The 22,415-nt window shown below is 30.5% G+C and overlaps 1 protein-coding gene across 1 annotated transcript; it reads left to right on the plus strand.

The window, feature by feature from the left end:
• The first annotated feature begins 2,050 nt into the window (after positions 1-2,050).
• LOC139521118 (heparanase-like) lies at positions 2,051-21,584 on the plus strand. The gene is made up of 11 exons (XM_071314419.1): positions 2,051-2,158; positions 6,608-6,816; positions 7,457-7,635; positions 8,359-8,532; positions 8,763-8,937; positions 9,279-9,329; positions 10,621-10,818; positions 12,873-12,987; positions 15,361-15,476; positions 16,516-16,656; positions 17,124-21,584. The coding sequence occupies exons 2-11, from the start codon at positions 6,644-6,646 to the stop codon at positions 17,287-17,289; spliced, it is 1,488 nt and encodes a 495-aa protein (XP_071170520.1). The 5' UTR covers positions 2,051-2,158; positions 6,608-6,643; the 3' UTR covers positions 17,290-21,584.
• Positions 21,585-22,415: the final 831 nt, after the last annotated feature.

Raw genomic sequence — 22,415 nt, forward strand, 5'->3', positions numbered from 1 at the left:
GTTATTTTTGATTTATTGTAATAAGTTGTATGTTTAACGATGGATCAATCGAATGTTGGTTTTTTTAAAGAATACATTACCTTCAACGTAAAAATCTGACAATGAGACAACTTTTTACCAGAGACCAAATAACATGAAAGTAAGCAACTATATTGCACCGTGCGGCTCTCAATAATGAACAAAAAACACCCATATCGCATATCTATATTTACATATATATATTTATAATAAATTCTAGCATTGTTGAGTTTAATTTTCAGACTTAATATAATATATCAGCAAGCTTAAAGCTATAAAAGGTCAAAACATGACAAATGGATGTACAAAACAATAAACGAAAAACGTATTTGACATATAAAGCAAAAAAAAACTGCAACCACTGAGGAACAGTCACGTGACTTGAAACAAGCACATACAGAATATGACAACCAAACGTTTATAGTGATAACCATGCATAAAATGGAAAAACTTAAATCTTGTATAGCTGACTATCGATATATATCATATGACAAGCCGTTTTACTATTACTTTCAACATATTTCATTGATATATACGATATAATCATATTAGTCTATCAGCTAGTTTTCAAAAGCGCTCTATTTAAGGAGATTGTGTTACACCCCAGGGTATCGCGATTTTTTTGGATAGAATTCAACTTCATTATCTTATTGATAAAATACAAGGTGTTATACTAAATAAAAAATGTCCAAAAGAGGTTTAAAAACGTCCCTTTCAGTGGTTCCCTCATTTAGTAATTACGACTGAGTAATTTTTATTTAAAATTTTTAATATAAAGCGATTAAAAAAAATAAAAGTATAGGTATCAAACAACCAAAACAGATATAAAACTATCATATTTAATGTAACACGGAAGATTTTTGTTTGAAAAATGTTTTTTTACATTATAAACAATCCGATTTTTTTGGTTAAAACTAGGCCATATTTTATCATTTCATAAAGAAATTCGTAATACAATTACCCGTATTTGTGAATTAAACTTTAAAATTGATCAGTATGCAATGTTCAAACTGTTTGCAGTATTTTAAAAACATCATCTTAAATATGAATTATTATAGATCATACCCCATTTTTCAAATTTTTATGCTATGCCGCGATTTTGCCAGCTTTTATGCCTAGTTTACACTTATAAATATGCTTTAGCTTTAATACCTAGCTTATGCTTACATGCTTATATTCTGCTTTTAGTGCTTCATTTTTGTGCTGTGAAATTTATAACATGTGTATTATATTATGTGTTGTATTGTTATAAATGTTGTATTGTTAAAAATGTCTTATATGTCGGTTAAAAGCTCATTAGAGCTTATGTTTGTCTATGTTTGTATTCCTTGCCGACTCTAAATAAAGCTTATTTATTTATTGGGGAGGAAGCCTTCCACAGCAGGGACACTAACTGTGTCATTGACCCAGTTGTTGAAAATATACTCATCATTGATACCATGCAGAATTAGAATTGTGTACACTCTATAGAGACGCGCGTTTCGTCTACAAAAGACTCACCAGTACTGACGCTCGAATAAGAAAATAAAAATAGTATTACGAAGTTGAAGAGCAATGAGGACATGCAATTGTGAAGATTTTACCAAATACAGCTTAAGTATTAGTATATATATATGTGCATATTGGGAAGAAAATCCGAGTTTTCGAAAAAAAATCAAGTTATTTATATAACTATATTTTATAAATACAATTTATCTAGTGGAAAAACTAAGGATATGTAAAATCACAAAATTACAAAACTCCGAAGACTTGAAATTCAAAACGGAGTCGGAAACTCAAAGTTCCTAATCGAATGGCAAAATCAAAAGCACAAACACATCAAACGAATGAATATTCCTGCATTATGAGTTCTCGAAAAAAGAATCTGCAATTAAATATGTCAAATGACAATGCATTTAAGCAGGAACTTTCTATACTAACATCATGAACATCTAGTTGCCTTTGATGAAAGGAAGAAAATGTTTTAAGAGATCCGAAAGTTTTAGTATTTATGCTGTAGAATTGTAATATTGTAAAGTAACATTTTGTGAGGGGCTCTGTCAAAAGATTTGATTAATATTCCACTTCCGGTTGTATTTTTTAAAATAACATTTAACATTTCGTTTCTTTCCCATTACTAATATGGACCATGCATTGAAAGGTAAACATCAAATATTAACTTATCGGGTAAATATCCATCGATTCGGAATCTAGAATTTCGACAATTTTAGAAATGATTAGAAGTGATTGTCACACCCAAATGTGTATAAAAGAGGATACCAGAGATACAGTCAAACTCATAAATCGAAAATAAACTGACAACGCCATGGCTAAAAAAAAAATCACAAACAGGCAAATAATAGAACAGAAGACACAACATAGAAAACTAAAGACTAAGCAACACACCAAAAACTGGGGGCGAGCTCAGGTGCTCCGGAAGGGTAAGCTGCTCCACATGTGGCACCCATCATTATGGATCATTATGATTAACAATTGAAATTACTGTCATGACTGTAACACGGCTAGAATACATTTATATAATGAAAGTGATATCAATTAAAATTCTAGTGATAGGTTAATGTGAGCCATAATTTGTTCCTGTGAAAAAAGTTCCAGTGGAATTAATTTCACATGAAATTTGTTCTGGAGAACTTTTTTCACAGACAATTTCCATATACTTTGTTCCATCTCTATGAAATAAGTTCCACACTCTACCTGGTTGAATAAGTTCTGGGTTGGTGAAATTTGTTCCTTACCTATTGAAATAAGTTCCATAATCCATGTTTGTGAGATTTGTTCCTTACCTGGTGAAATGAGTTCTGGATTGGTGAAATTTGTTCCTCACCTGGTGAAATAAGTTCCTTGTCTGTGAAATATGTTCCACTGGTTAAACAAGTAATCTTATATAATGAGCACTTGTCATCAGTGTGTTTAAAGTCATTATAAAAACATGTATTATATTGATAATGTAATAAATAATAAGTGTAAATATTCAATTTGGATCCTGTTGAGTAAATCAAAAGTGTAATAACATTCTCAATTAATATGACTGAAAATGACACTTACATTGTATGAACCAGGAAAGAGTAGATTAAGAAATAATAATAAAAGTTATTTCGAAAAAAAGTATTATAGTTAAAGTTGAACATTTGTACTAATTTGAAAAGGACAATATAACTGATCATTTATTCTAAAGGCATTAAGAAACAAAAGACACACTCTTTTAAAACTGTGCAATGACCATAGCTAGGTACATGTATGATTAGAACACCCATGACAGATCAACAGGAAACATGGAGGTTGAATACTACATAAATGATAAAACATGCATTGTAGATACAAATAATGATACATTATCATCGCTTTTATTACTTATCTTCATCCTACATGTACAGTCATGCCTTAATTGCAAATGTACTCCATGCAAGCATAGTACAGCATCCAGCTTGCATTTATATGATTTTTTAGTGTAACAAGAAACATTTCGCTGTGCAATAGGTTTAAGGTACTTATTTTCGGTGAAATAGGTCCGAGCAGAACATTTTCATTGATTCCTGAAAAATAATTTCATGAAAAACTAATATCACAGGAACTTATTTCACTTTTTTTTTCAAATTTTAATATTGGAATAAAACTCATGGAGCTGTGATTTTTGTTACGGAACTTATTTTTCATCAAGTTAAAAAATTAGTTCCGGAACAAATTTTATAGTGCTGGAACAAATTCCTTTTTATTATTTTTATACGACCGCAAAAATTTTAATTTTTCATCGTTTCGTCGTATATTGCTATCACGTTGGCGTCGTCATCTTGCGTCGTCGTCGTCTGAATACTTTTAGTTTTCGCACTCTAACTTTAGTAAAAGTGAATAGAAATCGATGAAATTTTGACACAAGGTTTATGACCACAAAAGGAACGTTGGGATTGATATTGGGAGTTTTGGTCCCAACATTTTAGGAATTAGGGGAAAAACTGATATCACAGGACTTATTTCACTTTTTTTTCAAATTTTAATATTGGAATAAAACTCATGGAGCTGTGATTTTTGTTATGGAACTTATTTTAAATTAAGTTAAAAAATTAGTTCCGGAACAAATTTTATAGTGCTGGAACAAAATTTCTGTGATATAAGTTCTGATGGAATATATTTCCTATGAAATTTGTTCCAACGGAACAATTGTCTCTCCGGAACAATTTTTTTGTTACATTAACACCTTGCTAATTAAAAGTATGAATGCTTGATACATCATAACATGTAGTTACTTGCATAATGTGAATTCAAGTGAAATTGACTATTTCCTGCAAAGGAAGAACAAGGAAGAATTTAAGGTTCATGTGGACCCTTTGGCTAAAATGGTTGCATTTTCACATAAAAACTTACTCTGAATACAGACAAAACTGTGTATCATAGCATGCCCTAGATAACTAGAATTCAAATGCATTGTTCATGTATGATCATGATGATTCAGAAAATTCATAACTTGAACTCTTTTTTCGTCTCTGCAGAAAATGATAAAATTAACAAACAGTTGACTTTTGCTTGATATGGTCAACACAGTACACATTTTAAATCACCAATTATTGTCAGGTATCTATTGTCCATCTACTGTCATGTTGTCAAACAAAACAGCCCACTTCAATAATTTCCTGTGGGGAAGATCTCAAAACTCTTTCCCAACTTAGTTTATTTTGGTACATTGTACCTCCTGGAGAAATGAAAAAAAGTTCACTGCAAAATCCTTTTAAGTTTTTGTTTAACTATACCATAGAACATATTTGAAATTTATTTATCTAGGGCATGCTATGTCTTAAAACTTTTCCAGATGCACAGATTTGTCTGAACTCAGAGCAAATTTTGAGGTGAAAACATAGCCATTTTAGCCAAAGGGTCCACATGAACCTTAAAGAGAAAAGAAGGGGGCGTGTCTTCATAAATTCCTGAAAAAAGCATTGAATTCTTTCCTATATCTCCAAAAATATATCAATTCCTGACTGAGTCCCATTGAATGTAAATTCTGAACGCCCCTTAAAGTTCTGTACTTCTCCCTTTTAACAATGAAAATGTTTATGATATTAAAGCAGATTCTGCGGTTATTTAAGTAAAATATAATTAACAAGAGAGGAGTATGCACAAGCAATTAGTTCAGGAATTAGGGGCCAAAAAGGGGCCCAAATAAGCATTATTCTTGGTTTTCGCACCATAACGTAAGTATAAGTAAATAGAAATCTATGAAATTTAAACACAAGGTTTATGACCATAAAAGGAAGGTTGGGTTAGATTTTGGGAGTTTTGGTCCCAACAGTTTAGGAATAAGCGGCCCAAAGGGTCCCAAATTGAACTTTGTTTGATTTAATCAAAAATTGAATAATTGGGGTTCTTTGATATGCCAAACTAACTGTGTATGTAGATTCTTAATTTTTGGTCCCGTTTTCAAATTGGTCTACATTAAAGTCCAAAGGGTCCAAATTTAATAAACTAAATTCGATTTTAACAAAAATTGAATTCTTGGGCTTTTTTGATATGCTGAATCTAAACATGTACTTAGATTTTTGTTTATGGGCCCAGTTTTCAAGTGGTTCAAATCAGGATCCAAAATTATTATATTAAGTATTGTGCAAAAACAAGAAATTTTCAATTGCACAGTATTCAGCAATAGCAAGAAATCTTCAATTGCACAGTATTGTGCAATAGCAAGAAATTTTCAATTGCTTAGTATTGCGCAATAGCAAGAAATCTTTAATTGCACAGTATTGTGCAATAGCAAGAAATTTTCAATTGCTTAGTATTGCTCAATAGCAAGAAATCTTCAATTGCACAGTATTGTGCAATAGCAAATATTTTCAATTGCACAATATTGCGCAATAGCCAGAAATATCTAATTGCACAATATTGTGCAATAGCAAGAAATTTTCAATTGATTGGAGTTATCTTTCTTTGTCCAGAATAGTAGTTGAGTCAACTTAAATCATTGTTTTATACAATATACAATGTATATTGACTTTTACTACCAACTGATAAATTAAAACAATCTTTACCATTCAGTGATAACAAGCACCTTTTGTTACATTTTAATATTTTATGATGTATTTAAATAATAAGTTATTGTTGCAAACTCCATTAGAAATTTGAATTGAGATCAGTTTTGGAAAAAGGGAAAGGGGGATGTGAAAAAAAAAATGGGGGGGGGTTAAATTTTTCTCATTTCAGATTTCATAAATAAAAAGAAAATTTCTTCAAACATTTTTTTGAGAGGATTAATATTCAACAGCATAGTGAATTGCTCAAAGGCAAAAAAAAAATTTTAAGTTCATCAGACCACATTCATTCTGTGTCAGAAACCTATGCTGTGTCAACTATTTAATCACAATCCAAATTTAGAGCTGTATCCAGCTTGAATGTTGTGTCCATACTTGCCCCAACCGTTCAGTGTTCAACCTCTGTGGTCGTATAAAGCTGGGCCCTGCGGAGCATCTGGTTAATACTTTGTACACTCACTTTACATGTTTTGTGATTTCTAGGACAAAAGGGGGAAATAAAGAGACTGATCTTCTTATTTGGTCAGAAGGAAATGCTGCAATATCATTCAAGTCACTTAGATTTTTCGTTACAGGATATGTAATTACAGACAGTAAAACAGGAAAAAAGAATGGCATTTGGATGGAAACTGTTCCTTCTTCTGTCCTTTTTGAATGCTCTAATTGAAGCCATTGACCTGAAAATTGCCACAGACAGAGCTGTTCAGATTGTATCAGATAAATATCTGAGTATTGCCATAGATACGGGTATCATCAGACATAACTGGGAACGGTTAAACTTCAGGTATGTATCACCAGGGACATAAATGTTGTTAACCATTTTAACCAAAAAGTAGTTATTTAGCATGTTTAGTAGAAATTTTGGAAAAATTAATGAAATAGAAAAAAGAGAAGATGTGGTATTAGTGCCAATGAGACAACTTTCCAGTCAAGTCACAATGTGTTGAAGGTAAACAATTATAGGACAAAGTATAGCATACAACAGTGAAAATAGATCCTTGGTGCACACAGAACAGCAAGCTAAAAAGGTCCTCAAATTGATTGTTGTAAAAAAATAAGGAAAACATCGGTCTGAAATTGACAATTTTACTAAACAAATTACTGATCTACAGATTAACCAAAGCAACATAGGTATACATGTAGTACAAAAATATGTAGTCTTGTCTAGCCTTTTCCATTTCCATGAAAATAAATGAATCCACAGTATTCGGACCTTTGCAGAAAAAAATTGTTTATGTGAACTTTTCTTTTCAATAAATGATTTTTAACAACTTCAACATGTTCAAGGTAAAAAAAAGTGTCAGAATTAGGTATGGTTGGAGTGTCTACAGGAAATTACACTGCCTAAATTACCCATAGAATTATATAGAGCCACGCTAGACTTTTTTCCTTAGTTTAATGCCAGTGACATGTCTTTTTTGTAGCTCACCAAAGGTAGAGTCCTTAGCCAGAGCCTTGTCACCATGTTATCTCAGAGTAGGAGGGTCAGAGGCTGATTTTATGAAGTTTTCACCGGACACGCACAATGTCAGATTTTACAATCAAAGTGACCTGTATATGTCGGATTATTATAATAATAAATTTGTTAATTTTACCATGTTTTGTAAGTAATGAGAATGTTTACTTTATTTGTTTTGGATATATGATGAGTTTATTTATACTATTTTTCTCATGTTTGGGAATTATTTTTATTTAAATCTTCTTTTTAAGTGATTTATGTACTTATTAATAGGAAGAAAAATGTTTTAGGAGTCCTAAATTTTGTATTTTATAGCTTACATGTAGCCTTTTGACAATTTTTATGCCCCACCTACGATAGTAGAGGGGCATTATGTTTTCTGGTCTGTGCGTCCATCCGTCCGTCTGTCCGTTCGTCCGTCTGTCCGTTCGTTAGTCCGTCCGTCCGTCTGTCCCGCTTCAGGTTAAAGTTTTTGGTCAAGGTAGTTTTTGATGAAGTTTAAGTCCAATCGACTTCAAACTTAGTACACATGTCCCCTATGATATGATCTTTCTAATTTTAATGCCAAATTAGAGTTTTTACCCCAATTTCACGGTCCACTGAACATGGAAAATGATAGTGGGAGTGGGGCATTCGTGTACTGAGGACACATTCTTGTTTCCTACTGGTCTGAATAAGCAGAATTATAGTAAGTAGTAAGTAAGTAAATTTTATTTAGAGTCGGCATATATATACATAATAACAGAGAAAACATGAGCTCTGGTGAGCTCTTTAACCGACTATGAGTGTTTTTTTACCACGAACCGATTATAATGCCCACACCTTTAAAACATGTTCATGTATTTCATATTCACTTTATTTTTTCAGCAAATCAATTTGATGAGCTGAATAATTTTGTGACAAAGGTTGGTTGGAGTCTGATCTTTGACCTGAACTCATTACTGAGAGAGGATGGACAATGGCTACCAGATAATGCCAAACTCCTGATGGACTATACTTCACAGAAAGGTTACAAAATAACTGGATGGGAACTGGGCAATGGTAAGAATTCTTTAAACTAATGTAAATATAATTAAGTTTTATTTAACTGAGGGAAACTGTAAAACACCTCTCTATAAATAGAATGACCTTAATTCAGAAAATGGACATGACTTATACCACATCTTCTAATTATATCTACAAGAAATTAATTAAAATCAATTATAACCAATCAATTAGATAACCACCAGATGTGTCTAAATTATGTACACTATTTCATGATATCTTTGTAGAGCCTAACTCATACAAACACCATATTGGATATTCCATCTCTGGTTCCCAGAGAGCTAAGGACTACAGTAAACTTCACAGTCTGTTAAACCAGTACCCACAGTGGAGAAATAGTGTCATAATAGGCCCTAGTACCACACAGCTATCAAAGACATCAGCTGAGAAATATTTCACAGAGTAAGTTATCAAGTTAAGGATAAAGAATTACGGTATGTGTTTGTAGATAAAATAATTCCTTCTTTCGAGCTGTTTTGAAATCCATATAAGCAACAGAGTTAAAATCACAAAAATGAAATTGATTATCTGTTCAAATAAAGTTATAAAACCCTCATATTTATAGTAAATGATGATTGAATTTATCCAGTGGCAAATATTAAATGCATATCAGTATGAGAACTTGTGAACATGATGAATATGTAATGAAGACAAACTCTGCTTATAAGACATGTAAATTTAGAAAAACTATTACATTTTGTTTAATTCAATTAGAAATGATTTTGAAATATTGCTTTTTTCAGATTTTTACAAACTGGAGGACCAGATATTGTTACAAATCCAACTTTTCATCAGTAAGTTTTATTAAATTGTAAAAATGTAATGAAACTGGTTTTGAAGAAAAACCTACTTGAACTTTAAAAAAAATAAACCAAATCTAACAGATAATTAGCAATAATATCACGGCAATTTGCAAAACAATTTAAACAAATGAACATTTATCCCATCTATCATGTCTATAAATATACTTAACATATCATTTACCATTGTAATGTTATGGAACTAGTTCAAAATAAACTCAAATCATTTGGAAATTATCCTTGACCTTTAGTGCTTTTGATCTTTTAATTGATGATACAGTTAATACAAATATATCTGTAGGACTCTAAAGTGCGATGGTTCTCTAAAGTGCGATGGTCACGCTAAAGTGCGATGGTCTACGCTAAAGTATGATGGTGTATCACGCTAAAGTGTGACGGCTGTTTGTTCGCTAAAGTGTGACGGCTGTTTGTTTGCTAAAGTACGATTGTTTATCACGCAAAAGTGTGATGGACCAAAAGGGTAATGTTTAAAGGGCTAAAAGCTTTAAAGAACACGGATGTAATGATAAATAGCCTTTAAGGAAAAGCTAGTATGATAAGGTTTTATAACATACATGCTAGGCCTTATAATTACCGGTAGGCATAACTAATTGTTTCTAAATTAAGAAGAACGACCACATAATAGTTGCTAAAATGCTAGTTTAGATGTGACAAAAATCAATATATCCTGTATATGATAAACAAAAATTTAATTCGGGCGTATCAAATATTTGGATAATTGGCGTAACTTGCCGTTCACACAGTATATATATCACTAATGTCAAATCTCCCTTTGAAGTTGTCATTGTAAATTACAAAAACAAATCCTTCATTGTGAAACATTTATTTGTTTAAAACATTCCTAATTTAAATGAGAGAGAAATGCAATGTTCTCCAAGCTTTCATCTTTTTTCGGCGCAATTGGTACTAGTTTATCAAATATTCTTTCTTTCGGCATGTTCATTTTTTATTTGTATAAAAAAACTGTTCACGTCATAATCCATAGTACGTTTATTACGTCTATACTTTCGCGGACCATCGCACTTTGGCGTATGGAGGAATCGCACTTTAGTGTAGACCAACGCACTTTAGCGTAACCATCGTACTTTAGCGTCCCCATCGCACTTTAGAGTCCTACATATCTATGTTTTGAATATTATTGATTCATTCCAATGGCTGTCAATTTTTAGTCAATTTGAAAAGAAAAACTAGCAAGATATTGCTTGAATTTTCCAAACTGCAATGAGTTGTTTTTCATGCTTAGTGTATTTTTGTTTTGAAACAGGTATTATATAAATGGTAGAGAGGCTACAATTGACCAGTTCATGGATATTGACATCTTGAATAGTTTAATGCCTGAAATAAATAAAGGCAATAAAATAGCAAAACATCCTCCATATGGGAAAACCTGGCTTGGTGAAACAGGATCAGCTTATGGAGGTGGTGCTCCAGGATTGTCTAATACCTATGTGGCAGGTTTTATGTAAGTGAAGGGACTCAGGTGATGAGATTAATAACAAGACATGAAGAGTTTACATTGAAGAATCGTCAGTTCATATCGTAAACTTGGATATGTATGATTGATTATTTAGAAACTTTTTTGAATTTTACATGTTATATTTCAGCGAACAAAGTGTGATTATTGAAATTTTTGTTATTTACCCTCATTAAATAACTTCAAAGTTTATACATCTTTTATGAATTATCTTCTGGTCTTCAAAATTCTTGAGTGGTACAGCTCAATCAATTGTTGAAATTAACACCAATTACAGTATCATTGCAATAAGTAAGACATTTGGTTTTTAGGATGTCATTGTGTTCCGCTTTGAGAGGCACATGGAATATTGACTCATTTACAGAAAAGTTACAAGTATTGTTTGACACATACTTAACATTGTAGAGGAGGTATAATCTACATATTATGGAAGTGCTTACGTGTTGTCCAGAACTTTCTTTTCAACAACAGTAGTTTGATTACAATTGTCCTCAGTCATTGTCAGTGTTTTGATTACAATTGTCCTCAGTCATTGTCAGTGTTTTGATTACAATTGTCCTCAGTCATTGTCAGTGTTTTGATTACAATTGTCCTCAGTCATTGTCAGTGTTTTGATTACAATTGTCTTCAGTCATTGTCAGTGTTTTGATTACAATTGTCCTCAGTCTTTGTCAGTGTTTTGATTACAATTGTCCTCAGTCATTGTCAGTGTTTTGATTACAATTGTCCTCAGTCTTTGTCAGTGTTTTGATTACAATTATCCTCAGTCATTGTCAGTGTTTAGATTACAATTGTCTTCAGTCATTGTCAGTGTTTTGATTACAATTGTCCTCAGTCTTTGTCAGTGTTTTGATTACAATTGTCCTCATTCATTGTCAGTGTTTTGATTACAATTGTCTTCAGTCATTGTCAGTGTTTTGATTACAATTGTCCTCAGTCTTTGTCAGTGTTTTGATTACAATTGTCCTCATTCATTGTCAATGTTTTGATTACAATTGTCCTCAGTCTTTGTCAGTGTTTTGATTACAATTGTCCTCAGTCATTGTCAGTGTTTAGATTACAATTGTCTTCAGTCATTGTCAGTGTTTTGATTACAATTGTCCTCAGTCTTTGTCAGTGTTTTGATTACAATTGTCCTCAGTCATTGTCAGTGTTTTGATTACAATTGTCCTCAGTCTTTGTCAGTGTTTTGATTACAATTATCCTCAGTCATTGTTAGTGTTTTGATTACAATTGTCCTCAGTCATTGTCAATGTTTTGATTACAATTGTCCTCAGTCTTTGTCAGTGTTTTGATTACAATTGTCCTCAGTCTTTGTCAGTGTTTTGATTACAATTGTCCTCAGTCTTTGTCAGTGTTTTGATTACAATTGTCCTCAGTCATTGTCAGTGTTTAGATTACAATTGTCTTCAGTCATTGTCAGTGTTTTGATTACAATTGTCCTCAGTCTTTGTCAGTGTTTTGATTACAATTGTCCTCAGTCATTGTCAGTGTTTTGATTACAATTGTCCTCAGTCATTGTCAGTGTTTAGATTACAATTGTCTTCAGTCATTGTCAGTTTTTGATTACAATTGTCCTCATTCATTGTCAGTGTTTTGATTTCAATTGTCATCAGTCATTGTCAGTGTTTTGATTACAATTGTCCTCAGTCATTGTCAGTGTTTTAGAATGCTGTGGATTCAATTATTTTGTGGGTATCAATTTTTCGTAAATTGAAGAAAACTAACATTTCGTTGATATTTATTTTTTGTTGTTTTGGCAAAGTCTGCATACATTCCTTTTGAGAACTTGTAATTCGTTGAACATTTAATTTGTGGATCCACAAAATTGATGAACATGTGTATCAAACAAATATTAATGAATCCAGGGTATGTATGTTACAAACTTTAGAATATATTTTTTTTATCCAAGCTCAGCTCATTTTGATTGTTGTACTCCATGATTGGATTTATTTATGACAGTGCTTCAAAGGAAAATTATAATTAACTTTCTAAAAAATGAATAGTTTGTTTTAATCCAATGCACCTTTTATTTTCCTTAGGTGGTTAGATAAGCTGGGAATATCAGCAGTGGGTGGATTAGATGTTTTAATCAGACAAACTTTTTATGGAGGACATTATTCCATTATAGATGACGAAACTAGTGATCCATTACCTGTAAGTACTTGTTACCATAGAAACATAAGACAAATATCTATGAAGGCTGACATGTCCTTATTGATGTACCAACATGTGATACATTATCTATAGGTGCTTGTCACCATAGTTATACAGGTGACATAGGTTTAAAAATTTTGATCTTTTTATTCTTTTAAAAATATAAATATCTAACATAGCAATTCTTTGCCATTTAATTCCCTCATTTACCCTTCAGAAGCCAATATGAAAAGGAATAGGTTCGATAAGACTCGATTCTGGCCTCAAATTCAGGTTTATCTAATGAAGGAATTTTGATACTTTTTAAACACTTAAAAATGTCTACTTTAGTCGATTCAATTAGTTTATGTGAAAGATTTGAACTGATTTAGTTATTAAAGATGCTCAAATTCAAGTTTTAATATGACTTATCTATCAAAAATGCCATAATATGTCACTTTTTAGATGGTTTTTGTCAAGAATGAAAGTGGCCACATCCTTGTTCACTCTCAACTTTTTTTTATATATGTTATTTATTATCATAAACTACATCTTACATTTGAATATTAGAATGAACACAAATGCGGCCACTTCCATTCAAGACGGAAACCACCTAAAATTGTGAAGATTTCAGTAACCCTAACCCTAACTTTTATGACTTAATGATGCTAGTACCATATATATGTGCATTGTATTGTCAAAAGCAGCCCATATTTATGTTACAGAAGTATTTTACTTTCCAATAAATAGCTAAAAACTTACATTTTAACAATTTTGTAAAACTGATATATTTTAGGGCCAAAAAGTGGTCTTACTTGACCTGGATTTAAGGGCATACAATACAGTTACAGGGAAGTTAATGACATTGCTAACATAAAATGTTATTTTTGCAACGTCAAATGGTGACATATCGGGAAAAGATGCGTTTTTCAACTAATTTTAACCATTCAAACTGATTTAATTTTAAAACGAGTTCATGGACACCTCTTTTTTAAAATGACATATGGTTTGATTTCTTATGAAGATTATTTGTACCAATTTCAAAGAAAGTGTAAATAATGCGTTTTTTTTAAAATTTGATAAATATACAGCAAAAAATTATGTTTTTTTTCTACATTCATAAATATTTGATTAATATGAGTTATTAGTAAAAATAAAATGCATAAATTTAAAGAACATTTTTATAAAACAGAAATGACAGATAATTTAACAAAAAACAGCTTGTGTTTATCTTTTAAAATAAAAAAGTTATGTATTTCTGTTGAAAGGAAAAATATGTCCACAAATCCTAATTTTGAGTAAATATCTGAAATTTCAGTCTTATTTTACTCAAAAAGTAGCACATGAAGGTATATTTTTTATTACATATTTGATTTAATCAGGTAAAAAATAGCCTATATGGAAATTTTTATTAATATTTAAATACAGGATCAAAACTGTATCGTATGCCCTTAAGGAGGCTCGCGGGTATAAGATTTTCAGAAAAAAATTAAACATTAATTTTTCATTACAAATTTTATTGATTACCTTAAGTAGCTGTTACTTTATCATATGGTACAAAAATCATTCCAAAAAATCAATTCGTGTTGGCCCCAGCGGACTTTTAAACTGTAGATGCCATTGAAAAAGCTTCAAATTATCTCCCTTTGGTGCAAAAATGCCATTTTTTGGCATAAAAAATGAAATATCTTTTTAAACTCATCGGTGACCTATATTTTTTATTGTTGTTTTCGAATAAGCTGTACATAGACTAAATAATTGTAAAATTTTAGCGATTTCTGTAATTTAGTTATTTTTTTATTTCGATATTGCCGCTATTTCTCCTATTAGTTCAACAGAAAAAAAGGACATTAACAAAAATGTATGCTCCTTTCGAAGGCAGATTGTGAGCGTAAATGAACGGTGACCCCATTTTTTTTATTTCATTTTTCTATTAAGTATAAGATAAAGTTCATTTATAGAAAAATATAGAGAAATCCTATATTAAATAAAAAATTTCATTTAGACCCGCGAGCCCCCTTAAGCAACTAAAAGTCTTCAATAATGAGCAAAACCCATACTATTAAGTAAACTATAGAATGCTTCAGTTTGATTAAATGTTTTAAAAAACACAAACAAGAAAACCAATGACTTGATTTGTGACATTATTTGATACATAACTTAACAATTAGCTAGAAATTATCTCTTGAAAAAAACTTCACAATTTGATTGTTTCAGTATTTTGTTAATTGTAAATAGATACCTCAATTTCACTTTTCTTTTGAATGCCATTTAATGTTAAGAGGAGTGATGTATATCAGCACCAATAGATTTGCATTTAACAATTTCCATGGAATTTGAGGAGTTATATTAAATTTAGACCAACATAATATAAAACAAACCTGTATTTTGTAGGATTATTGGTTGTCATATATATATAAAACTTTGGTTGGGAGATCAGTGCTGAATGTAACAGTTGACGACCCAGAAGGCTTGGTTAGAATGTATTCTCATTGTACTAATGTAAAAAGGTTGGTATAATAACTTATTATATATTTATTAATACACACAGTATCATTCAGTTACATATTTCTATTGGTTATCTTTTTCAGTAATGCCTTAATGGATTGAAAAGGAATTTGGTTTGCAATCATATCATGAGAATTTACATTTATATAGAGTTTGCATTTTGTCCAGTTTAAAGTTCTTTTTGCCGTCCTTTGAAATGGAAAATTGTATAGAATTATTGCATAGGAAGTAAGAAATTAAGTTAGAGTTTTGTTTTGGTTGAGCATTTTTCCATTCATCAGTAAGACAATAACTACTTAATGGTAGGGATAGTCCTAATTAAAATGAAAATAAAAATGTGTTAAACATTACAGTCAGTAGGAGACATTGTATATATACTATCAAAATATTGACACCGTATGTTTGTGGCATAACATCTTGGCCACAAGTTAATTTGTTTCTGTTTAGTATTAAATTTATATTAAGATCCATTTTGTTACATCTTGTGATCAATTTTATTTGGCAATCGCCAATGGCAGTCAGCAGGGTTAAAGAACATCAGTTGTTCGACCTGTTAGTCAAATGTGTTTTGTTTAAATATACTTTTTACTTTTTTTGGTCTTTTGGAAAATGTTGTTTGTGCTGTTTTTAGACCCTTCTACAACAAAATTTGATTTACATGCACAATTATAAAAATTTTATCCAACGCAATCATAGGTTTGAACGTAGTTTTCAATTTAGACAAGTTTATATATATATATCGTAGCAATAACCATGGAGCATGCTTAATGAAAGGTCAACACTTTTAAATAACACAATATTTTAATAAAAACAGATATTGCCTTTTAATATAGGTCAATAAAATGGAGAATGGAAATGGGGAATGTGTCAAAGAGACAACAACCTGACCAAAGAGCAGAAAAATAGAACTATTTTTATTATTGCCTTATTAAAGTATATTGACTAAGATCTTCACCCTCAGTGAATATACTTTAATCAGGTTGAGGAAAGACTTACATTGACTTTTACAATAAGATATGATTGTATACTATTTTATTTCAGGTCTAATTATACTGCTGGAAGTATAACAGTATATGGAATGAATCTTGGTAATGACTTTAAAACAATAAACTTCCCACAATATGGAGATGATGTAATACTACATGTATATATATTACAGCCCCAGGAGAGCTTAAAATCACAGTAAATATAAATATATACTGAAAATATTATTATATAACTTTTTTCATTCTTGCAATAGACGTAAAAAAGCAATTTTCTTTATTGAGTGTTCACAAAAGATAAAATAAAATCTGAATGAAGTGGAAGACATTATGAAATTAAAAAAAAACAACAAAAAATTAGACTATCATGACTATACAGGAAAATTATGATGTGTAAGGGAAAAAAGCTGTACAACATAGTTTTTATATATGCAGGCAAAAAGTGCCCTACATGTCTGTTCTTTATAATTGAGTCAAATACATTGTATGTAGCAGTCATCCCAGATAAAAAGTAAATAATATGGGGAAAAGTCAAAAGGTTCTTATATTTCCTACCATGAACAATTAATACAAAGGATTTCAAATATGACTTGAAATTTTGAATTTTATAAGTCATTGGACCATCGGTTAACTTTGATAGAATAGCCTTATTTCTTTTCTTTTTAGGTCAGTAACACTGAATGGGAGACATTTAAAGCTTAATGAAGATTTCACATTACCTAATGTGTTAACACCTGTGACAAGAACAGGAAATGTGTCATTCCCACCACAATCATTTGGATATATTGTTCTACCAAATATTAAAGCTAAAGCTTGTCAGACTGCAGATTGATATTAATAGTCATTTGGAATTCATCTCATCTCTGAAACAGTGTCGTTGAAACATGACTTCTACGTGCTATTTCTGACAAAGGAAACATACAAAAATGTTGAACTTTGTAATTAGATTAGTTTAAGGGAGACACATAATGATAAATCAATGATATCTGGTGTTAAGTTGTCTTAGCATTGACAAATTTATATTAAGGCCATGATCCCTTAGTCATGGTTTATTGAATTTGAAATATTTGTATTGGTTTACATGGTGTAATATTTGCATATTTAAGTGTTGCCATTATTCAGTTATTTTTTGCATAATACCATAAAAATTACATGTAACTGAAACTTACAGTTGAGGTGTGTTAACATATATATAAAATCAAATGAGCTGTAGTCATCACTTAAAGAGTCCAAATGTCTTAAGACAATTAAGTATCATAATGTTTCTGATGCAACAAGTTTATTTTCAATCGAAATGTTAAGAAACTTAAGGGAATTGATGATTGGACAGCTCTGTACAAATGGTCCTGATAAAAGGTGGGGTAAAAAAGTATATAAAAAATACCTAACTCAAAGGCTATAATTCAAAAAGAGGGAAGGCAACCATAAAATATATCGTAATCAATCGCTAAACAAGTAAATGTTGATTCTGTGGCAAACATGGCCACAATGGTGGCACAACTTCCCATTTAAATCCTATGGAAAACCACTCATATTACAATCCTTGCGAGTCTGCAACTACTTGGCAAGGTTTAACAAAACTTTGTTGGACTAATGTACAGGTATTTTAGTAGTTCTCCTTATTTGGTTTTGAACAAATGAACAAATGACCTGCAGGGTACTTTTTGATCTGTATTGAACATTTATAAAAGGTGACCTCCAAACTACTACCCATAAAGATGACCTCCAAACTACTACCCATAAAGATGACCTCCAAACTACTACCCATGTGATTGGTGATAGGTGATAATTTTCACTGGCATATAGAGTTTGCTTTTTTTGTAATATTTACTTTATATAAAATAAAAAGCTCCAAGTGCAATTGCAGCTGTTAAAGTCACCAACAGTATATTGCCTTGATTATGACATTTACAATAGGTTTCTGTAAAATTGAGCTTATGAAGTCATCCAAAGTACAGGGTTGTGGAATTTTTTAGTTGTTCGCTCCAAATTTAAAAATGATGGTTTATGCCCTAAATATTTCATTTGGAACAGTTTTGGGAGTTGCAGTATATAAAGAAAGACCACACAATGTCTTGTAATATTAATTTATTTGTACTTGGTTCAAACAGGATAGAAATGCTTGCTTTGTTTCTAAGCCTTGAACAAAAAAAAAAAAAATTATTCAAGACAATGTATGGTTATTCTATACATATAGTCCCTTTGATAATTAAAACAAAGATCATTCCCATCCTGTTGATTATTAAAACGAAGATTTCACATCCATTATTGCCTTTCATTAATTGTTCTTTCTATTATGAAATTCTAGGAATTTCAAACAGCAAAAAAAAAATTAAAAAATTGAAAGTAATTAAAATTGATGGTACACAATAATCAATTTTCCAATATACAGTTGACACATTTATAATACTTGGCAGTTCAAACAAATCTTTATATGAATCTCTTACTGTGAAAATATGCTAAAAAGTCTTTCTCATTATGTACCTGTATAAAACAATGGTGGTGTGGATAGGCATGATATGCCATAACAAAGATATTTAAACTGAGACACTGTTTGTGTAACATGGGGTGAAATAGGGTTGAAGTAAGGTTACATTATTTAAGGTATAAACATTTCTGTCAATTTGGATCTTTGTAGACAATCTTTGTAAAACTCTAGGACCAATATTTTCTTAAAAAAAAAGAATTAATATTTTTCACAAACAAAAGTTTGAAAGAGATTTATGTTGTTATTAGATAAAAATAGTACTAAACTGAGCTGTGAAGATAGATGGTCCTTAAGTTTGAACAAAGACTTTGATTTGAAAAAAGGCATGACATGGTATAAACTCCTTAAATAGTTTAAAACTTCATTGGATCCATATAGAATAAAACACAGTATCTTGAGATACAGAAAAACGGTAAATTTTCTTTCAGCAATAAAGTTTTTGAAATTATTGAGCACATATTTTGAACATGTCATAAAATGGAAGAGCTGCAGATAAAACTCCATGACTGAATTTATAACCAAGCACAAATAATAATTCCTTTTAACAAGGATGAGATTTGATTTGGAATTTGAGGAGGATTGGAAATGATCAAATTAGATACTCTTATCAAAATACTTCATTCATTGAACAAAAATGTGTGACAATCAAATAAAATTTTACAGGAATAAAAAATCTAATACCAAATATATGTATATACAAAGAACGTTTCCTTTAATTCAATATTTTTTACTGAAAGAACTTGGCACTACCTGATGTAGTGTTACTGTGTTTTTCCTTATCCACACCACCATGTGTTTTTATATATTATACATTTTATATTGTTATGTTTATTTTTGTCATTGTTATGCACTTATACCCACACGTTTGTTTAAAAAAAATGATAATTAGTTATGCTTATATGATTATTTTTGGCAGTGTTTTGGAAGCTGTATTTTAAGACACATTTAACTCTGAATATATGTATTATAAAATTTTTGATTTTCAGTAAGAGTATATAATCTTGCTGAAAATCCAAATTTCAGTGTTATTTAATAATTATTTTTCTTGTTTTGTATTCAATACGTAAAAAAAAGATGGGCCTTTTTTCACAATATTATGGAAATAAGGGATACAAAATGATATAGTAATGTATTTTTCAGAATTAAGAACACTAACAAGTATTTAAAAGTACTACCTAATTCTATTCAATTATACTTATAGTGTTTTAAAAGGCCAGTATTTTCTGTATCCAATTACAATTGTTCAAGTTTTCAAGAAAGTATGATTCAATTAAAAGAAAAAAAAAGAAAGATCATGCATGGTTATAATATGAATAATTAAATGTCATCCATTCTCTTTTAAGAGAAATTGATCCAGTACTAAGCATCAAACATTGCTGTTTTTGTTTATTTTAATACTTATTAAATGTCAAAGTTTTAACACACCAATAAATGACATTTATGTTCAATTTTGTTTTGATAAACAATTTTGTGACCTTCACATTTATCCCAATATTTCATTGGCTAGTTTCCATTTTTCCATTTTTTTTAATGTGTTTGTTTTGATAATTTTTCCAAGAAAAGATACTGACCATAGAAATTGATTAGATATTTAATTTATGTGACAGTGAGCACTTACAGGATAGGAAACTTGAATTGTGTGGTAAATCACACACACTAAATGTCAACAAAAGCACACTTCTCTGTAAATTGATTACATTGTTTATAGCACAATAATATTTCATTGTAAATTGTTTTTAACAGCAGTTAACTCAATGAAGATAAGCATCTGTCATTGAAGTCATTAACACACCTACATAAAGTGTAAGTTTGATCAAAAAGGGGGCACAACTACACAAAAAATAATGTGTGGTCAACAACATTTTAATTTGAGTTTTATCATATTTATACCTAAAATTCAAAGAGTTGAATTTTACAATAAAATAAATATTGAACAATGTTCATGCATTATCTTGTCATCAGATTCGAATGCAGAACATTAATCACAAAATGTTCAGACTAAATTTTTGTTTGCAAATTTGACTGAGAATACCAATGATTAGGGAAGGTAGGGACCATGGGCCATAGGCACACTGTAGCTGTAAATGGTTCATTGAAAGGAGAATCTTTAAGAACTTTAAAAAAGAGGGACGAAAGATACCAGAGGGACAGTCAAACTAATAAATCAAAAATAAACTGACAACGCCATGGCTAAAAATGAAAAAGACAAACAGACAAACATTATGCTAAAAATGCTAGTAATGACTCATTGCGATATTTTTTTTCCCAACCACTGGAACATGTTTTAACAGACCACTGTGTGACAATGTTTGAGAAAATAACATTTGTTTAGCCTTCAGGTATCTAATGATCTTGAATAACACTAAGAGAGTATGAAGAACTTTGCACAACAATTTATTATTGAAAATAGTTAACATCAAGATCAAATTGATATAACTAACCTTGAAGTGTGTGTTTTGGTCACCACATTTGTAAACAGTGTTTTGTTTACTCCGTTGATAAAGATATAATTTGTATTTTGAACAAGATTAGATCTTCTTTTTTATATAGATTGTTATTTTATGTCATACTGAAGAGTTTTATATATTTTATATGCTTAAAGATATACACATATTTAATAAAATATATTTTTTCTAAAATTATATTGTTTTATATTGAAAAGAGATATGGGGTAAAAAATGTATGTATAAGTTAGTTAGAAGCAATAGTAGTTTACAGATGAATCATAACTAGTAAATCCATTTTGAATACATTATAACCAAGACAAAAACACCAGAGGAAATCGTGTGAACAAAAAATGTATTGAGACTAGATGCATATATATATATAGAAACTATAGATAAGTAGTAACATTAGTTAAATGATGTTCTAATCTCATCAATCCATATAGAAATTCTGGAATTGCATGAACTCCGAAAGGAGCAATACTGAAAAGTAAAAACACAATAATACTGAACTCCGAGGAAAATTCAAAAAGGAAAATCAAAAATCAAAAGGCAAAATCAAAAGTCCAAACACATCAAACGAATGGATAACAACTGTCATATTCCTGACTTGATACAGGCATTTTCTAATGCAGAAAATGGTGGATTGAACCTGGTTTTATAGCTAGCTAAACCTCTCACTTGTATGACAGTCGCATCAAATTCCATTACATTGTCAACGATGCATGAACAAAACAAACATACTCAAAGAGTAAAAATGTCAAAAATAGGGGTACAACAGTCAATATTGTGTTATCATCTTAATATCACTACATAAACAACAAATGTAACAATGTAGCACAAAAAGGCATACATCAAATTTAACATTCTCATTTTGCTTTTCTTATACGGCTGAATTTATCTATGTAAAGTCTACCCATAAATGAAAGAAGGTTTTCATTACTGGTGTAAAATTGCGCGTTTGAAATTCGCACAGGTAGACATAAAAATAATTTTGTCGTATGACGGCATACATAAATGCAGACT

The sequence above is a fragment of the Mytilus edulis genome, chromosome 4 (genome assembly GCF_963676685.1).
Source record: "Mytilus edulis chromosome 4, xbMytEdul2.2, whole genome shotgun sequence".
NCBI lineage: Eukaryota > Metazoa > Mollusca > Bivalvia > Mytilida > Mytilidae > Mytilus > Mytilus edulis.